Consider the following 14,134-nt stretch of genomic DNA (forward strand, 5'->3'; position numbering starts at 1 on the left):
TCAAAATGATTGAATTTTTGGGAAGTTTGTAAGGTGCTGAAGTGATTTAAGAGATTTATGCAGAAAAAAAGCGGAATACGGTTCAGACAGCAAAATATTAAGTTTTTAGAGCATTTTTTTTTGGAAGTGGACATTTTTGTTCTTAATGACTCAAGAGGTCAGTAAATTAAACTGATACCTGAGGGTTAAATATATATCACACTAAATAGTTAGGCATTATTATCTTTAGGACCTTTGCTTCAGGAATTTTTTTCTAACTGGAACCCTATTACGGAAGTTTTAATAAATTGTGGGATGAAATTTCTAAAACTAAACTGCAAAAAACACACTGCATTAGAGTCAATAAAATATCTAAGGCATCAAAAGAAAAAAACAAAAACAAAAGAAAGTACTACATTTCAAAATACATGGCAACCGCTGGAGTAAGCTGAAGTCTCTCCCTCTTTCTCTCCCGCCAAAGAATGAGTTCTTTTCGTGTGCCGCCTTCACTCTCAGCGAGAATGAGGAAAAATGTAGAGGTCACAGACTTGGCTTTCAGTAGTATCAAATAAGTTTCCAATTTTCCGTGCGTTCAGAATGTTAAGCCTCTGCAGCGCCTTTCACACTCTCCTGTTTTTTTTTTTTTTTGTTAATGTCATATTTTATTTTATTTTATTTTTTTTTGCTTTGCTTAGCCGGGATTAAGCCTCACTGAACATCTCCTCCGCTCGGTTGTGAGTTTGTCAAAGCAATTGACTTTCAGCTGCGTCGAGCTCCTTCTCCAAAGCCGCAGAAATCATACGCCGGCGACTCAATCTTTAGTTTAATGAGGATTTCCGTGGAGGCGGCTTATGAGACACGGACACGTCAGCTCGGGGGTAATTCCTGCCGGACGGCCGGTGCCTGAAAGTCATTTAGGTATTATTGTGTTAATCTCAAAGGAATACAAGCAAACTTTTAACTGTATTTTCAACCTCTGTTTCACTTTGCTGCTTGGTGTGCAGAGTCATGCCCGTGTGTATCGCCAGAAAAAAAAAATGTATATATACATGATTTTAGAAGCTACAGATACAGATTGAAAAAGTGCCAAGTAGCAAACGGTAGCTAAACTTGAAATGTTCAGGTCGCGGAGGGCTCGGCTGACAGATGGTCGTTCTATTTGTAGCTGCCGTCGTTGTTAATAAAGTATTTTTAAACGGGCGTTTAGTGCTAGCAGAGGGAACAGATGGCTCTTTAAATGGACTCCATTAATTATTACTGAACAGGAGAGAGAGAGAGGAAGAGAGAGCTACCTTGCATGTCTGTGTGTGCATGACTGTATGCAGGTGTGTGTGCGAGAGAGAGAGAGAGTGTGTGTGTCTGTGTTCAAAAGTTACTGAAGGGAATAACTCTTAATTGAGTGTATGTGAGTGAAAGAGAGAGTGGTCAACAGCCGCCTAGAGAAGTAACGATTGGAGATAATTACGTGTGTGTGTGTGTGTGGAGGGGTGTATTGCATCGGGCACGGTGTGATTGTAGTGTAGGAACACGTGCTCAATCACAATCTTAGAGTGCACCTCTGCTTTTAATCTTTTCCTAAATCTTTACTCTCATTATCTCTTTCATTATCTTCCCGTCTCTCCGTGCAGGAATGTGCAGCAGGTTTCTACCGCCTTCGCGCCGGCTCCCTAACATCTGCTCCGGCGTCCAGAGTGCCCACCGCTACCGGCATGGGCAGCTGTGTGCAGTGTCAGTGCAGTGGGCACTCTTCCACTTGTGACCCAGAGACATCCATATGCCAGGTAAACGAGTGTGTGTGTGTGTGTGTGGAGGGGCGGGCACGGCGGGGGGGAGGGGGCTCGTAGAGCCATATGCTGGGTAGTTTCTGGAGAAAAGAGTGAGGAGACGGAATGAAAAAGGTGTGTGTGTGTGTGTGTGTGTGTGTGTGTGTGCTTGTCGGGGGGCATGTCAGGCTCTGTAATTAGCCCTGCAATAATTAACGAGCCCCGGCTTACTCATATTTTGTGTAATTTCCTTTCACTCTGGATCTGACCCAAAGCTATGTCGCTGCTTTTTTTTTGATGAAAATGGGAGAAAGCTGACAGAGGAAGAAGGAGACGGAGGCTTTGACATTAAGATCAAGCTTTCTGGACTTTTACTTGTCTAGTAGCCAAATGTTAAAGGAAGAAAATATAGGCCTATAAAAAAATATCACGTGGATAAACTGGGATCTTCAACTTGAGTGAAGCAGAGTTGAATAGAGTGGAGTATTAAGATGTACAGGTGTTTACATGCCCCAAAACATCATGCTCTCTGCTCTCTGTGGAGTGTTAAACCTGTCAGAATTCATACTATTATATTCATTAGTAGGAGATGGTGACCAAGCTGGATCCAGATCAATTCCAGCTTTGTTCATCTTTTCAAACACAGCCATTCTTATTCCGACTATTAGAGCAACGTCAGTGTGATTGTAAATGCACCAGCTGTTAATCAATTTATAACATTAACTACAAGGTTTTTTTTAGAAAGCAAGTTGGGTAGTTACTAGAAGATGTTGCTAGCTAACATTGTCACGTTACACCGACAGTCACTATTCAACTTTTAGGCCTGAAAATTAATTTCATGGTAATGTCATTTGTAAACATATAGGTTTCTAGAAGAACTCCTGGCAGGTGAAATAAAACATTGTCTCAATCACTTGGTCGTAGCAGACCCAAGGAAACCACCATCTCTATTGGACGTTCCTTCTCAGTTTGGCTTTGTGGCCAGGTGGTTCTGGGTTTTTATTGGTTGTTATTGGTCATTTTCAAGACCAGTCTCTGAACAGTCTCTGATTTTCAAGTGGATTCAGTCCCAGACTTGATGGATAACTGACAACAACAACTGAAGACGTAGTCCACTCGTTAGGAGCATAAATATAAAACCTATAGCAGCCACACACACAATAAAATCTACAATATATAGAATACATTATGAGAACATGGAAGCCCTGAAAGAGAAATGTTTTTACCTTCATTTCAGTGTGTGCATATTTTCCGCAGCTGCCTACGTGGTTCATTGTGGTTAGAAACGCCACTGCACTCCATTGACCAGTTGGTTTAAAGTCTGCGCTGTATATTAGAGATAGAGATATTCTGGCCATTGGGATTCTTTTGAGACTTTAATGGAAATTTCCCAAGAGGATTTTTAATATTTGTGAATATGGTCGTTAGTCCAAGTGGTTGAACTTCTTATATTAAACAGTTGGAGCACTGTTGCAACTTTCCTTCTGGGAAAGCAGGCTTTTATTTTTCCTCAAAAACTGTATGTATGACTTATACCTTGTGTGCCCTAGGTATAAGTCAGTAAAAAGCTTTTGCAGTGATCTTCACTCTAATTTATTTAATTTGTCATTGTGTATAGGGTGGTTTACAGGAACATTTTAATCCCTGCAACAACTGAAAAAGTGTGCTAGACACATGCTAAACAACACTCATGCCCCAACGTGGATGTCAACATTTCTTGCCTTCCATTCGGTGTTATTTTTGTTTTCTTTGTGCACCGGGCTCTTATTCCTCTCTTCACTTCTTCCATTTCCTTTTATTGTTCGTCCTTTTCACCACTCCTCTAATTTTCTTTTTGTCTGCCCCATCCTCATTCCCTAAATTCTCTTCCCTCTCATGTTCAATTATGTATTTACTCATCCGTCGTCTTCTTTTATCTCTGCCCGCCTGCCAGTCTTTTACCTCCAATCCTTTCTCTATTCTTTTCTCCAGCCCTTCGTTACACTCCCTCTCCTTTTCTTTCTCTCCTCTTCTTCATTTTTGTGCATTCAACAATTTGTGTATCCCACTTCTCTTGCGTTTCACTCCTGCCTCTCTTTGCCTCCCAGCCATTTTTTTCTTTTTTTCCCGCTTGCCCATTTCAATCTCGCTCTCCACAACGGCGTCATTAGCATTTTCTAACCGAGCGGGCTAAATTGAAAATGCTAAACGAGTTTGTTTCTGTGGTAATTAGCGGTAACGAGGAACACAGGAAGTTAATGGAAATGACTTGCCTCGTTAAGAGGCAACTTCCTGTTGTACTGATTGAAGTTCCCATTTTCAGCAAACAAGTCGGAACACATAAGACAGGACCCCGGGGATATGGAGGGGAGAGAGCCGTGCGTTTGTGTACAGTATATAATAGATTTCTGCGAGTTCAAATGTCTATGAGTCATTTGTGTGTTTGTGGGGTGTGTGTGGTGAGTATTTGTGTGTTTCTGTGTACATATTGTGGCATATTTACGTAAAAACAAGCCGTATTTTGGCACAGCATCTGTCAGAATACAAGTGGGAATAGATATTGTAGTGTGTATGTAAGGCTGTATAATAAGAATAGCCAAAAATAATATCTGCATATGAAAATATTTTGGATCTATTTATGCTCATGAGTGAAATCCTGCAGGGAAAATTAATATTTTAAGATGGCCTGCTCTTGAGGAAGGAATCTTGTTAAACTGTGACGTGCAGGGTCGCACCTGTCGGCTAACAGCTAGCTGGTGCAATGGCCCGTTCCGTTCATTATTTGCTTGTGGACGACTACGTTCCTTACCAGAACGAGTCCAGGCCGGATGAAAGTTTACCGGCGCGGAGGCCAAGAATGGCTCCGGAACTGTGGGCGGCGAAAGGATATGAGTAATGATTTCTCCGCCGCCACAGCAGAGAGGCTCGGCACAGCAGAAGCAGCTGCGATCGCAACGGGCACTTCCCACTGATCGTCTGCATGTGTGAGTCTGCGCCAGTAACTGCACAGTCAGCTCATTCCTGGAAAATAGAAGTCAGTGTTTTCATCTGTAAGAAGACGGGAAGCTCGTGATTACGGTGACAGTTTAATTCTTCTTTCAACCTATGCAGAAACCAGAGCGTGAGAAGAGAAACAAGAGTGGCAGTTAACAAAACTACAAAAGGACACGCAGAAGGCTTGTCATCAAATCCTTTCAAATACACAAACAGTTTTACAATGACTTAGAAGAAATCAACTGCAGACCAACTGATGAGACTGATTCAAGAGAGGTCAGCTCTGTAGGAGGGTTTGTAGCTCTTCCTTGGTGCCTAGGAAGTAAAGACGACTACCCATTGGTATCAAAAGTTATATCCTTCCACACGGGTGCAGAACATACACCAATCAGACATAACATTATGACCACCTTCCTAATATTGTGTAGGTCTCCCTTGTGCCTCCAAAACAGTTGTGACTCATCAGAGAATGGACATGGGCCTTCTGAGGGTGTCCTGTGGTGTCTGGTAACAGAATATTGTTAGTGGAGACCTTTGGGTCCTATGGGTTGAGGGGAGGGGCCTCTATGGATCGTCCCACAGATACTTGATCAGTTTGGGATCTAGTGAATTTGGAGGCCACGTCAACACATTTTATTGAGTTTTTCCTAAACCTTTTTTCTGTGTCTGTGTCAGGCTGCATCCTGCTGGGGATGGCCGCTGCCATCAAGGAGTGTCATTGCTATGGGGTGGGGGTGCCTGGTCTGAGCTAGGTGGGTGGTGCACGTCTAAAGACTGTTACATACTCCTCAAGAACAGAAAAATCAGGTCGTTATGGCCAGGTTATTTATACTTCACGATAAACTCAAGTGCAGTACTCCTGGGAAGTCCTCATAGGGCCGTTCCACTGCAGTGTGTGTCACACGTGCTAAGCATTGTGGGAATCTGACATTCCGCATTAAGCACGCCCTTCCAGTTTCACAGAATAGTTTATCGGACACCACACAAGAAAAATGTTTTGCCCAAATGATGTGTCGAGAACAAAATTCCTGGTATTTCTCCCTCTTTCTCTCCTGCCAGGGCACTGTTAGCTCAGGCGAGATCAGTTGTCTTGTGGCCTCAGAGACCAAGATGATGTCAGGTCTCAATATGGACTGGATAATGTGTGGTGGAATCTTCAGTTGCCTCTCAACTGTCATCGCCTAGTCTCGGGCCGTGGAGAGCAAACCAACAGAACAGCCTTTCTGTGTTCTCTCTGGAGTATGTAACAAGCTTAAGTAACATCCACACTAATGCCAGGTCCAAAAGTTTCTTAGCGGAACTTTGTATTGTCACAAGATGGTCAATGTTATTTACTTCTCCTGTCAGTGGATATACTGTTGTGGCTGATTGGTGTATGTTCCATATGGTCGTTGGGTGCAGTCTTTGTGATGTGTTCAACTCCAACCTTTAGCATTCATCGTTGCTGCCCTGAAGGTGGCGGACGCACCCTTTTCCCAGCTGGGTCAGGCTAGCTAGCTCCAGGATTGGGCAGCCTTTCCTCATAATATCCAGCTTTTCCCTCAAAGTCCGCTGTGAAAATGGCTTTCTAAGAAGAAAAGCCTCTCCTTCTTCCGCCATCGTGGGTTCAAAAAACAGCTAACAAAACGTTAACGGGGGCGATTTGCTTGTGCAGTTCGCCAACGGATGAACATGAGCCGCTAGCTTGGCTTAAACAGAGCGGTTCTCTGACCCTCCAATCAGAGATCAGAGGATGTACCGTGGGCCACAGAGAAATACGAACTTGATTGGTTAAGGAACAGCATCACTACAGTGTGTTTCAAGCTTCAGCCGTCTGCAGTTTAAATTGTGAAGACCCAGGCAAATTTCCTTGACTCTGGCAACGCATGATGGCTGAAATATGATAAAAGTTCTAGTGCAAAGTTACACTGCCAGAAGTGTAAAATGTAAGTTAGTGATTTTGATAAAGGTTTGGCCAGCAGAGAAGGCGTTGCTTGCCCTGACAGCCCACCACTGGTCACAGTAGTTCTTTTATGTCTCTTTTGTGCGTCCATACCTTTACATATACGCCCTTAAACCTTTAACCTGTTGATAACAGTCCTGCCCACACAATCCTTATATATTCCACGTGGTGTTTTTTCCTGTTTCTTACCTTTTACTCTATTGCTTTTTAAATAATGGATTGAAGCCGATATGACCAGTCCGTCAAAACATTGTCTAACCTTGGAATAGACTTTGAATTACCACCTCACAGCCAACTACACCAATAATCCAAAATGCTACTATTGTCAGATCTTGTGATGCGGACTGACAGCTGGTGATTAGAACGGTATGTAGCTATTATTTCTGATTCTTATTTGGTGCTGTTGCAATTCACCCGACGCTGCCAGGATAATTGTCTCATTTACCAAAAGAAAAAAAAACGAGCCTCTTCAGTGCCATCTTGTCAGTAATCAAGGAGCCGATGAAGAATGACCTCGCCTGTCGTCTTTTCATTTACTCATTGTCAACTGGAAGCTGTTGCTCCGACACAGAAGGAAGGCTGTGCGCGGCGCATTTCTTCATCTGAGACTTTCTCATTTCTGAGCCTACATGTAACCGGTTGCCTTTTGATTCCACAGATGTCTGTAAACCATTCCAAATGTCTTTATGTTCTCGCTCAAGCAAATCTGGTGTCTAGTGCCTTTTTTTTTTTTTTGTTTCGTGCCGGTGGCAATTTTCAAAATACAACATCCAGATAAGTGTAGCTCGGGTTCTGTTTTTAATTTAATTTGAAAATTAGCCTGCTTTTTTTTTTTTTGAGAGATGAAAAGCTCTCTGGGTGAGTGAGTTTTCTGTCATTGTGCTACAGCTGCAATCATTACGCTCACAGTGAAATTCTGCCTTTAAAGCCAACCACACGCGCACCAAGAGCTCACGCTGTGTGGAGGATGATGGAAATTTCGGCGGCCACATGTTGGAGTCATGGATGAGTTGGAGAATGATTGGAAGTCAATAGAGTGCATTCACGATTTCTAAAATGAATTCCTCGTGTTTTGCGTCGGTAGAACTGCCAAGACAACACGGAGGGTGATCGGTGTGAGCGCTGCGCCCCGGGATTCTACGGCGTGGTCCGAGGTCTCTCTAGTGACTGCAAACCCTGCGCCTGTCCCCTTACCAATCCAGAGAATAAGTAAACTGTCTTTATTTTTCATTCATATTTATTCAAATCTGCTGTGTTAATGTAGACACTAATGCTCCAAAAACTCTTTCTAGCTTCAGTCCTACCTGTGTGTCAGAGGGATTCGATGACTACCGTTGTACGGCTTGTCCTGAGGGATACGAGGGCAAATACTGTGAGAGGTCAGACGCACTCACCAAAAATGAGTCAATCTTCCCATAATTGTTGAGCTGAGCTGGGAAATCATTAAATTTAATAGGGGCGTATAGGTTCATATATTCATAATTAATCAGATGCACAACACATTTGGATGTTACTGATGATGAATTTTGGAAAACTGTAACACAAGTTCATGCAAAAGTCTGAAAACCACTAGTGAACATATTTTAGGTTGCATTTGAATACTTGATTTTGCAATATTAATGCAATTAGTTCAATAATTACATTAAAATGTGACAGATTTTTTTTATATAATGGTAGAAGTTACCTAATGCTCTCTTCACGCGATCCCCCACCCCTGTCTAGGTGTGCCACTGGTTACCACGGTAACCCGGGGATGCCTGGCGGCCGCTGTGAGGAGTGTGAGTGTTCCCCGTGGGGGGCGTTGCCCGGACCGTGCGACCCTGTCACGGGCCAGTGCCGTTGCAGGGTCGGGGCGTCGGGGACAACGTGTGACCAGTGCATGGGAAGGCATGTGTGTGGAGCATCCGGGATCATCTGTAAGACTAACACACAACTTTTTACTCGTTATCATGCTACTTTTGTTTTCTTTGAAAGGTCCCGTGCGCAGCTTATAAGTCACAAAATGAATTGAAGAGCATCGGGAAGGTTTAAAATCTACTTGGAGATGTGGCTGGAACTGTGAGGCCCTTAACATTAAATGAAAATTGAAATCGCTGTAAAGATTTAGCAACAACTACAGCAGCTACCACAAACGTAGCTTAGCATTGCACCCTGAGGATTCACATTCCATAAACCCTCCTCTCTTGGACACCCTCTCTGTCTCTCGTCTTCTATTCTGCTGTCTCTATGGCGCCTCTCCACCTTGCATTGTCACCCGATGTTGCGATTTTCACTTTATTTTGGTGACGAAATGCAAATGAGCAGTCAGAGCCCCTTTCTCCAGTTGCCATGGGAGACAGGAGATCGTGGCAGAAGTCAGATTCGAGTCATTTAGAAAATAATTTCAATGTCATTTGGAGCTAATTTAAACTTAATATGACTATAATGGCAGGGCCAATTCGGTGCCATTAGCATGTCTGGAGGTAAGTGTATGCACGCCAGTGAGCGCATAGAAGAAAAGGTTGGAAGACAGAGGCTGATGTGAAATTGCCGCTGTCAGGTCAGTGAGGAAATTGCTTGCTCAGGTCTTTATGTGTTCAGACACAAAGCGTGTGTTCATAAATTGGCAGCGCCAGTGCTGCACTGTACCCTGACACCGAACCACTCGCCTTTGCATCCAGACTATAATCACAAGTCCTGATGGTTTACACAGAGTGGAGCCATCAGACTGCTGTTCACTTGTTGAGGAGTGATTGCACACTGGGTTTCTGCCTGCGCTCTGGACTTTTCCCATTTTGCCAGGCGCAATTGAGCACTTTGGGAGTCGGCAGTGTTGGGTGAGGGAAAAGCAGACTCTCATTTTCTGCATAACAGCATTCTCATAGAAATGCAGCTCAATTTCAGTAGATGATGTCATGAGTCATATTAAATGTTCCCTATATCTTCATGAATAGTACAATCATTATCATTGGGATGAAATATTCATACAATATGCAACACAGCCTCGGGATATTGCAATCTGCTTAACAATGAAACATGTTTGTTTATGTTTTTGTATATTTAACTTATTCTAGTTACATTTTTAAGGCGCAGCAAGATGTAAAACTGAGGTTTACAGGATATATAATAATCACAAATCCACCTGACCTTAACATTTAATACTGTAGCTACTCCACATATGACCTGACTACATAACAGTGGTGGCTGTCACTCATACTAGTCTTTTAATTTTAATGCAGATTAATGTAGAGTATAATAAATATGAAACGCACAAAGAATAAACTGTGTGTGTTGAGGATGGCGAAAAAGATTTACAGAGGCTGACTTCTGACCACAGGAGAACGAGAGACAACAGACAGTTTGGCTTCGTCTAATCCTTAAAAAGTAACAAAACTAAACCAAAGAATGGGTCACAACAAAAATAAAGGCAAAGGTAGGACATCGTCTTTCCCACAAAGGAGGGTAAGTGCCACATGTAGCATGAATGCTTCCCAATGTCTGCCACTCCTCTCCCAGTCCTGTAGTCCAGACCCGTGATGACCTGAGTGGAGACAGCTACACTCCATCACTTGCTCCTCAGGTAGAGGGCAAAGAAGCGGAGATGCAGGAGAGAGAAAGGAAAACACAACAGGGCATTGTGCAGATCGAGGGTGGTGATGTGCATCGCAGGCCAGAAAAATGCACATGACCGTGGAATACATTATAGTTTCACCTCTTACAACTTTGAGCACAACTCATTGCAGTCACATTGGATTACAATTTAGTTTACACCGATTAGCCACAACATTAAAACCACTTACAGGAGAAGTGAATAACATTGACCATCCTGTGACAGTTCAATGTTCTGCTTAGAAACTTTTGGACCTGGCATTCATGTGGATGTTACTTAGACATGTAGCACCCACCTAGACCAGACCAGGCACCCCCACCCCATAGCGATGACACCCAGCAAGATGTTGGCAAAAAAAACCAAAATAAATAAATAAAACACTTTAGGAACAACTCATAAAAACATGAAAACCAGAACAAGGTGTTGACCTGGCCTCCAAATTCACTAGATCCCAAACTGATCAAGTATCTGAGGGATGATCCACAGAGACCCCTCCCCTCAACCCATAGGACTTAAAGGACCCTGCTTCTGTGTGTATCATTATCAACATGATAGTAGTACACTTGCTAAGCCTACAACATGGCTGAATGTCTTCCAAATATAAAAAGTGACAGGAAACCGTGACACAGCATTTTGTGAAACATCACAGCTTGTACCTGTGTAATAAATACAGCTTCCACACGGTGTGGGGGTTAGGGAATACGATCCTTCATCGGTGGGATCCTTGACAGGCTTAGATTTGACAAACAGCCATTTAACCCCCCATAGAATGTACTCTACATTAACTGTACTTATGTGTGTGTGTGTATGCACAAGTCTGCATGAATGCACTGGTTTATTTGTGTGTTCTGGGTTTGTCAGAGATTGATAGAGTAGAAACACTTTTTTATTTTATTTAATTTCTCTTTGATTTCCCTTGTCAGAAATTTTAATTTGTGCAATAAATCAGCCTTGGGCTACAGAAGGGAAAAGAAGTTCACAAACACACACACACACACACACAAATGTCTGTGTGTCTTGGTGAATTCCCACGTGTGTGTGTTTTTGTTTTTTGCCTGCAGTGCGTGCTCATCATTGTGGCTTTTTGCCTCTTTGTGCTGAATTTCATGCATCGGCAGCCCCGTCGTTCTGATGCCAGAGCCACTTAAACAGGAAAAAACACAAGCATTTTCATACTGATGTGTTTACGAGCTCACACACACATAGCAGACTAACACACATTCATTTGTAAAAAATACACTTTTACGTCTTCCTTTCTTCTTGTTTCCAACTGCCGAGGCAAAACTTAAAAAAAAAAAAGCTGATACACACTCACAACCAAGCCGGCTCTGTCTAATGGATTCAGACGACCTCATTACACACTGCCTGACGCCCTAACTGCTTTTATTTGTCTCTCCAGCCTGTGATGACGAGTGCTCGGGTCTGTTGATCAGCGATATGGACAGGCTGTATCGCATTATCTCTGATGTCACTCTGACCACGCCCCTCCCACCACCTTATAAGGTGTTGTACCGCTTTGAGAACATGACGGAGGAACTCAAGGTAAAAAAATGTTTCTGAGAAAATATCTCAAAATGACTATTAATGTCCTAATTGTAAGGGATGCCGTCTCTACGTTCACTTGAATAAGCTTGTGCTAATCCCTGCGTCTGTTGCCACATCACATTAACAGATTTACAGATTAACGCCTCCAAATTCTCTGTAGTTTTTTGACACAGTGGATTATTTAGGTGAGACAGACATAGTGAAAAGCCGATCATATGTAGCTGGCTAGGCTATTAAGCTAATATTGGCTCCAGCAGCTGGTTGAAAATGCTGCTAATGGCTTTTCTTATTTTAAAAAAGAGAGTATCGTAGTCATATAATTGACACTTCATTCAGATTAAGCCTCAATCTCAATTTTGTGACACTTTCTCATATCGGTTTTCCCAAGTGTCTTCTTCTTTTTGCCTCATTATGGTGTATACCAATCAATAATGGGTTCATTACTGCCCCCAGAGGTCAGAGGCCTACTGGTAATTGACAGTCACTGAGAGCCACAGTTGTAATTGGCATTAGAAGCTCAGTGTAACACAAATGTAAGATTTATTTTCACTCAAAAGTTTTTTATAACTACATTTTAAAGATTTACAACAGAACCAACTGTGATTGGATTACAACTTTATTCATTTAAATGATGTTTTGAACTGCGACGCAGTTAAAATACATTGGGTTTTATTAGATCTGTTTGCGATGCAATACTTTCTGTCTGCCTTCCTCGCCTCTTGCCCTCATTTGTTCGTCCTCTTCTCCAGCTCTACAGCACAGAGCCGGGGCGGTTCAAAAGCCTAGCCGAGGGCCAAAATGTGTCAGGACGTTTCTCTCTGTAATTCCTCCAATCGCTCTGTTTCTCTCCCGCAGCACATGCTATCGCCTCAGAAAGCTCCGGAGAGATTACTGCAACTGGCCGACTCCAACCTGGGATCACTGGTGGTAGAGATGGACCAGCTGCACAGCAGGGTACAGACCCTTTTGTTTTTCCTCCCGACTCTCGCCTTTAGTCTCTGTCATTGTCTGCTCTCCCCACTTTCTCTCTCTCGTTATCTTTCTTTAGCGCTCTTTCTCTGTCTGCAGCAGACGAAAAAAAAAATAGACTGTGGCAGACACTGAGATGTAGTTTCTGTGGTCCACAGCAAAAACAGGGACTGTGTTTGTTCTATAAAATGAAAAGAATTATTAGGAAATATTGTCCCAAAGGGTATCAATTTTTTAGTATAATTGTAGTTCCTCATTCTTTTATAAAGCTAATTTTCAAGTAACGATGTTTATGTACGTGATTGCTTGCTATTAGTCTTCCTGCAGTGCCCTTCGGTATCGGCATTACCGCCGTTAACTGTCAAGCAGCAGGATAGCCCCCCCCCCCCCCCCCCCCCCGCATGTCCACAATGCAAACAAAACAGAAACCAGCTTTCTAGAGACACAGCTCCACAGTGCTCGTTGTGTTCCAAAAGCTCCACAGGGCGCCTTTTATGGTCCACATCAGATTCTGCTATAATGGTGCAATATTCCCAAGCAAAAGTTTCATCCAAATTATCCCAAACCTGTTGAAATAAAAAAAATAAAAAATAAAAAACTATCACACCCCCCTGGAGCTCTGGCCGCTGCTCCTGGTTACTAACACAGCTTTGCTTGGCACAGACACCGGATACCGGGATCGATATGAATAGAATAATAGGCCTATTTGGGAATCCACCCATGCTTAAAGTAATTTAAATGAAAAATTGTATTGTTTTCTTGTTTTTTTTGTTTTTTTGCATTGAACATACTCGGTAAACACCCGAAAGCATTTCTGTGGCTTATATAGAAAGATTTCCTCTCTGTGCACTCATATTTATTTATTTATTTATTTCACAGTTTTCTGTAAGAGGAGTTAACCAAAATAGAAAAACACTTTTTTCCGGAGAGTGGAAGGGGTCTACAGATGCCAAGTGGAGGAAAATAACATTCATATTCATGCTGTCAAGCTACACCCTTTTAGGGCTGAGACCTTGACATTTGTTGACAGCAATACTATCCCCCCACACCCCATCACACGTATACTCTCTCTCTCACACACACACAGCAGCTAAAATGATATAGCATGGTCTTGTCAAATCACAACAGTAATTACCTACACTCTCTCTCTCTCTAGCTCTCTCTTTCTTGCTTTCTTTCTTTCTGTTTGTGTGTTAGGATGTTTTTTTCAAGGCCTTTTTCAAGAATTCCTCTGCCTCTTCGTATTCTCGGTGTGTGCGTTTAAGTGTGCGGTTTGTGTATTCTCTTTATGTCAGCGATTCATCCGTCTTTGTATTTGCTGGCACACAGTAGTATCGATGGTGCGTACGTGTTGTGTGTGTGTGTGTGTGTTTG

General features: G+C 42.6%; 1 protein-coding gene across 1 annotated transcript in view; it reads left to right on the forward strand.

Annotated features, from left to right (window-relative positions):
- lama2 (laminin, alpha 2) overlaps positions 1-14,134 on the forward strand; it is a 98,192-nt gene that overhangs the window by 32,251 nt on the left and 51,807 nt on the right. Inside the window, exons 17-22 of the mRNA XM_084560984.1 lie at positions 1,608-1,760; positions 7,742-7,866; positions 7,950-8,036; positions 8,380-8,573; positions 11,646-11,788; positions 12,647-12,745. Coding sequence (XP_084417110.1) covers positions 1,608-1,760; positions 7,742-7,866; positions 7,950-8,036; positions 8,380-8,573; positions 11,646-11,788; positions 12,647-12,745 — 801 coding nt within the window. The remainder of the gene's footprint in view (positions 1-1,607; positions 1,761-7,741; positions 7,867-7,949; positions 8,037-8,379; positions 8,574-11,645; positions 11,789-12,646; positions 12,746-14,134) is intronic.

Source organism: Chelon labrosus, assembly GCF_963514085.1.
Source record: "Chelon labrosus genome assembly, chromosome: 14".
Taxonomy (NCBI): Eukaryota; Metazoa; Chordata; class Actinopteri; order Mugiliformes; family Mugilidae; genus Chelon; species Chelon labrosus.